Consider the following 12915-nt stretch of genomic DNA (forward strand, 5'->3'; position numbering starts at 1 on the left):
AAACAGTGAGGAAAAAATGAAAAAATAGGATTAAACAAATTCCCTATTAGAAAACAAATCTAAAATTTCAAAAATAACTCTTTTTTCATTATATATTAGAAAGTCCAATTCAGAACAAACAAATTTAACACACTTCTAAGAGATCTAATGTTCAATAATTATCTTCAGAATTTGAAGAAAGCAATTATACTTACATCATTGTATTTTTTCCGAGGTATTTTTATGCAGCTTTTCCCCATTTCCATATGAATCAATAGCTGATCTATATTATGCAAAGTATACTGGTAATTTCGAAGGTCCTACAAAAAATAATATTTCCATAAACCTTAAAGTACTATCCATGAACATTTATCCATTCATTAAATCATTTTTAAGAGTATCCATCACTTTAAAACTTGTAATACATAATTATCAAAACGCCATCCAGAAAGCAATGCCAATTTCAAACACCAACTAATCCTTCCAGCTGCTCCACGATAGTAATAAAGAATATCATTCTCAGGAAGAATTCTGTAGTATTGGGGGGTGATCTCCTCTTTCTCATTACAGATCTTCCAAAATAGAATAGGTCTTCAAACTGAACATGTATAAGTAAAAGCAAATCCACTGAAATACTCTTCTATGATAGCTGTTTTAAACAGAAAATTATAGAAATTGGAGGGGAACCTGAGATCATCTAATCTAATTCTTCCTATTAAAAATGAGGAAACTTAGGCCACAGTTTGCTCAAAATCATCAAACTGATTGACTTTTAGTAACTTTTACTAAGGCTTCAACAACAGTGTAGATCTCACATTATCTAAATGTTTAAGCACTGCAGCAGAATGAATCAAAAGGCAATTTGAATCAGGTACACATAAATTAGGAGATGTGTTCTAAAAAGCACTTCATCTAAAGCACGGGGAACTATATTCAATTTATTTTAATAACATACAATGGAAAAGAATCTGAAAAGAAAAAATATAAATGTATGTGTATGTATAACCAAATCACTTTGCTGTACACCTGAAACCAACACTGTAAATCAATTACACTTCAATGATTTTTTTTAAAAGGTGCTGCATCAAAAATAGAGCCCATTTATGTTAAATGAATTAGGATTATTATAAATGAACTTTCATTAATACAAATTTGCCAAATAGGAAAATATAAATATGTAAAATTTACTAAATAAATTTTGAAGTAACAATATAAGAACATTTAATAAAATAGTTCAATTACTCACAACAAGTAAGTTCATAATAGTGTGTCCTATTTCTCCAAAAAGAGGTTTTCGGCCTCTGATACTTGTTAAAGGAGCAGGATATGCTATACATAAGAACAGAAAACTAGTTACCATCAACAAAAAGCAAAAAAAAGTCAAATTTATTACCTTAAATTCTCGTTTTTCAAACATTATAGATAAATACTACTCAATTAGTTTTTTTTTTTTAGACAATAAGAGATCACACTAACTCATACTATATATCTACTAAATGCTACATTGAACAGGGACCTTTAATATACTATCCTATTTAAATCCTGTAACAACTCAATGATGCCGGTATGTCTGTCCCCACTTTACACATGGGAAGGTAGAGACACAGAGTAATAACCCTGCTTATGGTCACTAAGTTAATAACTAGTGAAACATATATGAAATTTCACATGCAATAAATAAACTATTCTTGAAAAAAGTAAAGGATAACTAAAGGGTGCAAATTCAAAAAATTTAACACAGAAATTATTTCAACTTAGAAATAACCATATACAGAAATCTAGACCATTATTTCACAACCTTTATGTTTAGCTTTATGATGTAGACAAATTGAGCAGGGGGCAATAATTTATCTTCTTAATATGTAGGCAGCATAATAAAATGAACTCCCTACAGTATATACTTTTAAGAAAACTCTTCAGGGTTTTCTATGTTTTGTTGTGAAATTCAAAAAGAATTTTTTAATGTAAGTTAATATGATAATTATGACTATCTAGAAATACATGACATACTAAGGTTGCCTAGACTAATTTGTAGTAGAAGAGGGCTGTTTTGTAATTTTAAAAGTAAATCAAAACAAGAGTAGTCCCATTAATCCACTGAACTTTTATTTTAATGAATCCCTGAAATTCTTATTTATATTCAGTATATCTGAACTCACTATGTAATTTAACTGACTATTCTAAAACTTACCTTTATATTCTGCACCCAATCTCAACATTAAACGCATAGGAAAAACTTTTGCCCAGGGAATCTCTAGCTTCTGGATAAGAATTCCACAAAGAAAAGGATTACTTGGTAACAGGAGATCATCAAGTTTCTGAAAAGTAGGGGTAATAAATAGAAATCCTCCGTGATCCTTGCTATTGAGAAAACTCTCAGTAAAGGTAATATTGTCCAAGTTTTCTATGTATTTTCCTGGAAATAAAGTCATTAATAAAAAAGTTTTAAGTTGTTTTGAAGCAGCATTCTGAGTTTGAATAAACTTTCTTAATTAAAAGCAATGTAAAATATTTTTCCCCTTATTTCCACTCTTCAAGAAGCACTTATTACTGTGTGAGCATAAAGCTCAATTATTCCTAGAGATTGGACATTATGAACAAAAAATTTGAGAATGTTTCTAACTATAGGTGTTTTAAAATTTTTCTCCATACTGCGTGGTTGATTGAAAAGTCATCATGCCCCCCAAATCTTATATAGACAGAGAAGTATGTGGTAGTTCCCACTTATCTGCAGTTTTGCTTTCCATGGTTTTAGTTACTCCTGGTCAACTGTGGTCCAAAATATTAAATGGAAAATTCCAGAAATAAACAGCAAGTTTTAAATCTCCCAGTGTCCTGCTCCATCCCATTGGGATGTGAATCACAACATGAATTCTTGTCCAGTATATCCATGTTGTATATGCTACCGGCCATTAGTCATTCAGTAGTAGTCTTGGTTACTAGATCAACTGTTGCAGTATCACTGTGCTTGTGTCCAATTAACCCTTATTTTTCTTAATAATGGTCTCAAATCTCAAGAGGAGTGATGCTGGCAATTCGGATTGTTCTCTTACTGTACCTAATTTATAAATTAAGTTTTATCATAGGTATGTATGTATAGAAAAAATAGTATACATAGGGTTCAGTACTGTCTGAGGTTTTAGGGGGGATCTTGGAACTTATCCCTCACAGATAAAGGGGGGTGATTGTATAGACACATAAAAAGATCAGGAAAGTAAATCTATTTCCACTTTTAAAATAAAAGAAAAAAACAGTAAATATATTAATTATATAAAATGTTAGATTTAAGGAGATTGAAAATGATGACTAAACTTGTTTAAGTAATCAGCAATCTCTTCACAAAATAAATCTTTAGTACAGTTAGCATAGCTAAAAGCAAAAATGCCCTTAATTTATCCATCCCCTGGTCTGTACAGTTCAAAATAAAATGCTATACCTTTTAGAGCATCCTTATAAATGGTGATAAATAGTCTGAAGATGTCCTTTGGAATAGTATCTTCATTTGGAAAACATAACAGTAGAATAATAATTTCTGCCTGTCCCAAGCCATGTAGTCCATTGGTTGAGAAGTACCAATATTTGTCTGAGGAATCTTAAGTGACAAAGCATACAACTGTAAGTGTCAGCTTCTATTAACCAAAAAAATTAAATATAATTACCCTTTGCATGAAGCACAACTTTTCAAATTCCTTATTTTCCCAAAGCCCTCCTTACAAAAACTTTAAATTGAATTGTATAAGATTAATGTAAAAAAGAGAAAGGATGAAAAATTATCTTATGGAGTCAATTAGTAAATACCACTAAAACAAAGATGCACTGACATGGTGAAATGTAGTGGGTAAGAATCAGGTTAGTTTCAAAGAGAATGAAAAGCTAAGAGATGCATTATTGAGTATTGAGGATTATCTATTACTGAGAATTATTTACTTCCTTACTTTTTTTTTACATTTTTTTATTGAGTTATAGTTATTTTACAATGTTGTGTCAAACTTCCTTTTAATTAAGTCTAATGTCATTTACTTTAATACTGTCTTAATTGTTACTAAATCCGGATTCTTGCTTATCTCAATTACCAAATTTCAATATATCTAAAAGCTATATGAAATATGGTCAGTTGTATAATAAGCATCAAAATACAACACAGCTATAAGCCCATGGCCTTAAACTAGGACTGAATGAGGGAAACCAGTAAAAACCTTTAAGCTATTATTTCAAGTCCCACTGAATATAAACCTGCAAAATTTATTTATATTAATATTTAGCTGAAAAACTAGTATCTAATACTGCTTATTTTTCACAATTACCAGTCAAAATTTTAAATGTAATTAAGAAATCCTGCTTACCAATTAGGCAAAGAAAGATCAATCATTACTTACAAAATACTAATTTGACATTCACAAGTAGATTAGCATTTAGGACAAATGTAACAGGGCCTTCGCCTTCAAGAAGCAAAATGATCTGTTCATGAGATGGGTGTTCTTCTACTACAGGCACTAAAACATGAAAGTAACATATTAGAATAAATATGTCTTTCTGTTAAATATGCTTGCAATGAAAAAAACGGATTTATAAATCCACCAATGGCTTGATCATATTTAAAAGCAAAAGCAAACAGGTTTCATAAAATCAATCAACATCTGGACACTTGTTATATACTAATTTTTACTTTTTGATTTATGTAAAGATATTAATATTGTCATACATATAAATCTTGATCAATTATATATGGTATATGCACAAATATGTTGATTAAACAGCATATTGATGTAATATTTGCACCTTTAAAGTTTTAAAGCAAACATTTTTATAAAGTGGATTCCAGTCTGCCAGCCACTCCAGTTATAAATTCTGATATTTACAACTGTGAAAGAAGTCTAGACCCAAGCTATACATGCTGCTTGCTGCTTGCTGCCTTATGTCAGTGACAAGTGGCGAAAAGAGCTTGACAATCAACAGAAAAATATACATGGCATACAAAGAACAGGGCTTTTTGCTACCAGCAGATGAGGAACTAAAATTCCTAGCTTTGTCATCAATCCAATACTCTTCTTTTTTTTAAGGCACTATGCTTCTTAAAAAAAAAAAATACATATGGAGTCAAATACAATGGAAATATTTTTGGGACTAAAAGACTATGAATTTCTCTGTTGTATTAGACTTCTATCTTATTCTAAATTAGGGACCCAGATGAGATAAGTTATTAACAACAATTGAACTCAAAAGTTCAGATCTTTTCAGAATTTGTTTTTATATAGTAAGACTTTTTGTAAATTAAAATTACTAAGCCATTGTACTTATTTCAAGCAAATTGTCTAAGTTTAAAAAAATGTATTTCATACATCAAAATTCATCAATATATTCTTCCTTAAAAAAAATCTCCTTTTTGAATTTAAATAACTGCTATCCTACCTGATCCCTTTTCTCCAGATACAGCCAGAAGAGGGGGTAAGCTGTCCTCATCAGGTAGAAGACTAATCTTATTGCAAACATTCTTCTCAATGCCACACAATAACCTATAATCTGAAGTACTAACAACAGGTAAATTGCTGTTAACCAAGACACCAGTAGGACCCGATGCTTCCTCAGTTTCTGCAAAAACATCATCATCATCTAGTACAAAAGAACCAGAAGTAGATAACTCCTCAGTTCCTGTGTTTGTGGGCAGTTTTTCCACAGATGGAACCTGAGAAGTAGGACTTCGAATCATCTCATTTCTTATAGTATCCCCTATCTCACTGTTTGTTTTTTCCACTGTAGTAGAATAGGCATGATCCTCTGTGTTTACCATCTGTAAAATATGGAATTAAAAAAACAAATCAGTTCATAGTCTGTTCAAATGTAAAATAATATCTTTTTAATAAACAAATAAAACCAAAATGGACTCAGAAATTCTTCAGAAACCAAATTTCCCAAGAAATAGTACAATTTTGCTTCTTTAAATTCAGGAGCTTAGGTTTAGCTTTCCTGTATGCTCAGGTAGACTTTAATTTTATAGACTGGAAAAAGGAGGCAAAGAAAACTTCAGGATTCTGGACTCTTACACAAAGTGAGCAAGCTTAGTTCCCCCCAAGGTGCTCCTCCTCCTGATAGCCAAAAATGCCTGGGTTGGGTGGTAGCAAGAGAGAGGAAAGTTGGGGACGGCAGGAAGGGGAGTGGTGAGTAAGGAGAATGGTAGATATATTCCACAAAAGTAACCACTTGGAATAAACTACCCTCAAGTCTGCCTCATTTAAGCCCCTTTCTTTTTAGACTGGCCAAAGCTGAGTCAATAGAGAAACATTTATGAACTCAAGTAATACTAGCCTCTGTGAAACTTCTATTTTGTTAAAATGTTGATTGAGAATATGTGCTAGCTAAGAAACATACTTTTGGTAATTATGGCTACCTGTAAAATCTAGCTCATGAGCTCTTACTGACAAACAACGTTAAGTTTAAATGGTATGTGAATACAGAGCAGGATACATATCCATCTTGTCTAATGTATGTACCCAGGGTGAACAGGGTAACTAGCTCAGAGTAGATGCTCAGTAAATATTTGTTTAATGAATAAAAGCATTCCTACTTCATACGTTAGTACTTGCTTCTATGAGTATTTTGCTCCTTTATGGGTATGAAGAAAGTAACTACCATGACATACTTTACTGAATATCTGAAAAAGCATTAAGCAAATTAGTCTAAATTCAATTACGAAATCTCAGTTCTATTTCCTCATACCCGTGGTTATCAAAATGTGGTCTAGGATCGCTGGATTCCCCAAGACCCTTTTAGGAAGTCAGTGAGGTCTTAGGATTTTCTTCATATAATTTACCTAAAACAACATACGACAACAGACTGAATTTAGAAGTAGACGTTGAGAATCTATCTTCTATTAAGCTAGACATTAAAGAAATTCACAAAAAAATAAAACAATGTTATTCCCCTCACTAAACTTTTGTTTTGGAAAACTTCCATAAAAATATTATTTCTGTTAATATAATAAGTTTTTTTGATGTAAGTTTATTTGTCATTAATTCCTAAAATTTTTCTCAATTTTAATTCCATAATTATCGATAGATATAACCCATACAATCTATAGCTCTTTGGCATTCTCAATAAGTTTTAAGAGCATAAAGGGATCCTGCGATCAAAAAGTTTAAGAATCATTGCCCTAAACTGACATTTAAAAAGGTAAAATCTAAAATATATTCACTATATCATATGTTTCTCATTTCATGAAGCTCACAGCATTAAAAAAAAAAGTACTCTAATAATCATACAAGGAATTACCTACAAAATAAAATCTTCTTAAATTAACAAGTCATTCTTTAGATTCCTTACCAAGGGCATATCAGGTAAGAGAGGACTAAACTCTTCACAACATCTTTTACTTCCAGATGATAATTTTGTTGTATCTGCAACTTCGCCATTGGGCAGTATACCATCTGCAAACCATACTCTTTTCTGTTCTTTCGAGCATAATCCTAGAATCAGTTTAGAAAGTAAAGCATTTTAATTTGATAATATTGCAATGATAATATTAAATGGGTCAGGAAACGTTTTCAGAAGCTTTTTGCTATCCGTTGGCAAGCTCTGCATTCTCAGGGTTTCAAAGGCCTAGAAAAATGGCCTTTTGTGATTCATCTACCCAGAGTGGAAGTCTTTTTCTAATTCATACAAAGGCAGGGCTGGCCCTACTATATACAAAAAGAGTAGACAGGAGAGGTTACATCTTAAAGGCACTGAAGGCAGATTTAAAGCCTATATTAAGACTTAAGTTGCGAATGTGGAGACTGAATAAAATTTAGGGACTAACGCACAGGGAGGGAAAGTGGAATAGATCAGAGCATGGCAGATAAGCAAAGGAAAAAATGTGAAGAACAAAAGAAAGAAGCATTAAAAAATCTAAAAAACAAACAGGATCTCTTGTGTATCAGAGTTCATTTCCTACTTTTAATTTACTTAACAAGAGGAGTAAAACATGTTTGTTCTTATAATGTGAATATTGAAATCTATTAATATTTATTAATATTTTCCTCTCAAATTTGGAAGAAGTAACTAGATATCTACATAAATATTTGTTCTCTTTTGTTAAAAAGCATCCATGGAGGAAGGTTATGAAAATTCCTGCCAGATGATTTAAAAACATATAAACATCATGGTAGATATTGACAGGCATATATAGAACAGATAAACAAGTCTATACTGTATAGTACAGGGGAATATTTACAAGATCTTGTGGTAGCTCATGGAGAAAATTCACATATGACTGAAAAATTGTGCTGTACACCAGAAATTGACACAGCATTGTAAACTGACTATAACTCAATAAAACAAAAAACATATAAACATCAACAGAATCAACATCTACCTTCCAATCATAATACAGATAACACTGAAAAAATTTGAATCATATAATTTTTGCAATATGAATACACAAATAAGGTGTCTTTCTTGTATTTGCAGTACTTTTATAATTTATTTTAAAAGTCAATATATGAGAATATATAAATATTTTAAAGGCAGATTCATTCATCTTTAGAGCTATAATATACAACCATATATGTTGAATCTTATTATTTATGATAAACAGAAAATGGCTATTAAGTGAGAGATAAACTGAAATCCAAGAGAGTTGACAGAAATACTTGAATTTGTCTCTGACAGTTACAGTTCTTTTTCTAGCAAGTTACAGACTAATAGTTTTTGTTTAAAAGTGCACACAGGCTTTACTCAAGATCCTAAACTACAATAGGTTATAAAAAAAAGAACAGAGAGCCCAAAGATTTTTAAATCTTTAGAAGTTTTTCAAAAGATTTAATAAACATTTTTTATTGTGGTGAAATATTCATTTAAAAAATTTTTTTAAGGAAAGGGAGATATGCCAACTTTTTACCTCCTAATTCTCAAACCCAAGCCCACCCTTCTACATGGAACTCTCTGATGCCAGGCTGGACGTCTGGGAAGTGCAAACTCCCAAACCCTCGAGCAAACTGGTTCTGGTCATGTTCCATCAATGATAGGCACTGGTTGGAGACTGGAAGGTAGGAAGAGAAGGAATTCTTTGTTTCTAGATCCTGCCAGGATCTTTGCAGCAGCAGCATCACCAGATATACCTCTAAGTCCCATGATTTTCAGTACTCCTTACATCAAGCCTGGAACATGCCCTCAAGTCATGTGAACACCAACCCTACAAGGCACCTTGATGGTCCCAGCATTTGCCACTTGGTGTTCCTCTAAGAAGTCACAGCACCAGTGTGTGATGTGGTACCCTAACCCCTGAATCCCAGGTCTGAGAACCAAGCACCTCCTGATGCTTCTGCACTGAGTTCTAGTAGCACTGTCTCTCCCCTTTTGTTCCCTCAACCCTAGGGATTGCTTCCTGCAGTTATGAATCTCTGAGCCACTTGAGCATGCCCTTTTTGTTCTTCCACCCTTCTAACGTACATGTATAACCAGTTCCCTGTATTAAATTCCTTCTGATATCTGGTCTGGTTTCTCTTTTCTCACTAGCTCCTTTCAACACTAGAAAATTTCTATTTTAATAATTTATCTTTAGACACAACATTTTCTTCTAGTTACCTTCAACACTTGGTTGTTTAAGTGCTGAGATTGGTAAAGTTGTAGGTGAGGGTATACTGGGTGTTTGAGTCTCCTGAAGAGGCTGGATGGTGGCACATTCATCAGAATGATTAGATTTAATAGTAGAACCAGTTGGACTCATCATCCTTTCAAATGCCTGAGCTATAAAGGGGAAAAAAATTAAAATCTCAGATGTTTTTGAACTTCAGTCAGTTATGATAAATATTGTATTTTTTAAATTATAAGGGGAAAAAATCAATGGCTAAACAAGAAAAAGAAGTGGCACTTGGCAAAGATAATATCCTTACTTTGGTTGGCAGCACTCTACTTCAGTATAAGCTACCAATCAGTTATTTCCATATTATTTTGGCATATATTTGATATCTACTAAAGAAAATCATTGTTATTTAATATCTGTTTTTGCCCTTGTACCCCTAGACTCTATTTCCAACATAGTTCCTAGTAATCCTTTTAAGACATAAGTCATATCACATCATTCTTCTGTTTAAAATCCTTTAATGGCTTCCCAACTGGAATGAAAATTTCAGTTGTTACAATGGCTCACAAGACACTACATAGTCTGCATCTCTGCCTCTTCTGCTTTCCCAGTTAGCCATCTGACATCATTTCTCACTAAAATCCTGCTTGCTCATCATGATCCACATAGGCCTCCCTGTTCTTCAAAAAGTAAAGCAAGCACCCTTCTTGCTTAGGGTCTTTGCTCTTACTGTTCTCTCTGCCTAGAATGTTCTTCCACATTGCTTTATCCTTTCACTTCCTTCAAGTCTCTGCTCACACATCATATCATCATAAACTCTTATTCTGATCACTGTTTAAAAATAACCACCTCTTGCCACCAATCTGTTACTATCTCTATCCTTCTTAACATTCTTGTATTTTCATTTAGAACATTATCACCATCTGGTAGTCTCTTTGTTTCCTGTTCGCCTCTCCCCACATTCGTAAGCTCCATAAGATCAAAAGCTCCATAAGAACTGGGAGTATATTTTGTTCTCAGCTGGAGCTCCAAAGTACAGAACACTATATGAATATTGCTGAATGATTTTTTCATCCAAATAACATGGAACAGCACTGGTAGCTCTCCCTTCAGCCTTTCACCAAACTAATCTGTTATAAATGCTGTCACTGCTACGATAATCTTCCTCAAGTGCCGATGACTTAGCACTTCCATGAAATGGCTTCCACTAACCAAATAAAATCAAATAGTATTCTCAGTTTCAAAGTAATTTCCAACTTGCCCTAAGTTTCTATAATGGCACTCACATGCATGCTTCTTTGAAACTTGCAGAGTCTCAGCACAACTTCCTCATTATCCCAAACCTCTAATCAAACTATCTTTTCTTGAAGTAATTTGTCTTACAACCCTTGAACCAGCTTTCCCCTCTTATTTAATAACATTTTTTTAAATGACCATGTGTACTATTTTCAATCCCTCAGTTGGTGTTAAAATAACTTTTATTTATGTTTTCTTGTGGTGTATAAATTAGTGATAAACAGAACCATAAATAAAATTAAGTACTATAAGATACCAAAACAGAATAAATAAAACAGATAACTAAATAGATAAATCCATTCAAAATATTTTCTTCGTTAAACCAAAGCTTGATCTCAGTATCCTACTGAGACTCTTTAATATCTTCTCCTCTCCTAGATCGTTACAGTCAGAGTATGTTTTAATGTTCAACTAAAAATCTGACATATCAACTCAAATAATGTTTCAAATCTTCATAGCTGTTTTATTTTATTTTTCAAGTGGGGAAAAATAAATATGTAGCTTGTGCTAAGATTTCTGAAGTCTAGCAGGTCACTTGGCTAACAACACTAGCAGTAGTCTTAAAGGCTACTGAAGCAGCACAAGAAGAAACAAAACAACTATAAGCACTTAAACTAAAATCTCCATAAACATTGGTGGTAATATAGAAACACAAAAAGATTCACACTCTATCATCTTCCAGAGCAGAGGTCAACAGCAGGGAGTAAAGCAGCTTACCTCAGGCTAACAGACTCACATCAGAGCTTTTTGAAGAATTGCTGAAAAAATTTATCTTCATTCAAAAGAGAAAAACAAATTATTATCAGGTATTTATTCTCCTGGCTAACAGGAAGCAGTACCTGAACTAGTGCACAGGCCTGGTCTTAGAAAGTCCCAAGAAATATTTCTTGGGAATTAAACTGTCAACAAATCTTTGGAAATGCCAAGAAGTACTCAAAGGAACAAGCATGTATTTGAGGAAAAAAACAAGCACGTGTGTACACCCGCACAAACACATACAACTGTGAGAATGCAAATAAGACCACCAAGATTATTGCTGGTAATAGTAAGCTAGCTAGGGAGCCAGAGAAGCAATGGGAAACACATAAAAATAAAATTCTAAAACTGAGAAGAAGAAAAATGAGAAAAATGTCAAATAGCATGACAGTCCTACGAATTTATATAAAAATGATAAATATTACTACCTTACTTTTATTCCCACTTTATGTTGTTTTTCTACAGAGTGGAACCTATTATCTTGCCTCATACTATTAATATATAAGACTGAATACTACTTATTGGTAGATATTCTATAAATGTTTAAATTAAGATGACGAGGATGACAATGATGGTGACAAAAACAAATAGGCAGGTGAAATGTAGCATTTAGGGACTTGGTACCTGTTAAAAGTTAATGAACTGCCACTCCAGAAACTGAATGCTTCCTTTCCAGACTGGTAGTAATAATTGTGAGAGTAGAACAAAAAGAAGAGAAACCAAGCCTTGGGATGTCCCACCTAAGCCAGATAAGTCAACACTAGGTCCTCGCCTTAAGAAAATAAAGAAGTTTATCTTTGTCACAATCCAATTATTTTTAAGATATATGCAATTACTGGAAGAAAATATGTCAGGTTAATACTCACCTTTACTAATAGTCTCATAGCAGACTACACATACTCTTGCTTCCTTTTCTAGATACTGCAGTTTACACTTCCTATTACAACAGACACCACAAAATACCTGTGAAGAATAAAATATCAAATTTGGTTTTGTTTTAAGCACGTTTATACCTACTGGAGGCAGGGGAAGGGGAGACCCACAAACTCTAACCATTTTTCTGATCATATAAACAATTTTTCTAATCACTATAGGTAGTTATTAAAATGACTCTTTTTTTAACTTAAATTAGGTTTCTGCAATTTAAAATTATATCTCTGATGAGACTTCTTTTAAATCAGTTATGTTAATTGGAAGGGAACAAAAATGTTCTTTAATGAATAAGTTAATAATTGAAAAAACTTTCTCTGGTCCTTTAAAACTTTTAAAAGTAGAGTGTTATTCAAAAAAAGAAACAGACTCACAGAGGGAACAAACTAGTGGTCTCC

General features: G+C 32.7%; 1 protein-coding gene across 2 annotated transcripts in view; it reads right to left on the minus strand.

Moving 5' to 3' along the window:
* Positions 1-12915, minus strand: part of ZFYVE16 (zinc finger FYVE-type containing 16) — a 45526-nt gene that overhangs the window by 17383 nt on the left and 15228 nt on the right. For both annotated transcript variants that reach the window (XM_015245786.3, XM_006197610.4), the window contains exons 4-12: positions 12454-12550; positions 9538-9699; positions 7297-7439; positions 5389-5767; positions 4356-4472; positions 3416-3571; positions 2171-2395; positions 1226-1308; positions 195-299 (exon numbers count right to left, since the gene is read on the minus strand). In XM_015245786.3, coding sequence (XP_015101272.2) covers positions 195-299; positions 1226-1308; positions 2171-2395; positions 3416-3571; positions 4356-4472; positions 5389-5767; positions 7297-7439; positions 9538-9699; positions 12454-12550 — 1467 coding nt within the window. The remainder of the gene's footprint in view (positions 1-194; positions 300-1225; positions 1309-2170; positions 2396-3415; positions 3572-4355; positions 4473-5388; positions 5768-7296; positions 7440-9537; positions 9700-12453; positions 12551-12915) is intronic.

This window comes from Vicugna pacos, chromosome 3 (assembly GCF_048564905.1).
Source record: "Vicugna pacos chromosome 3, VicPac4, whole genome shotgun sequence".
NCBI lineage: Eukaryota > Metazoa > Chordata > Mammalia > Artiodactyla > Camelidae > Vicugna > Vicugna pacos.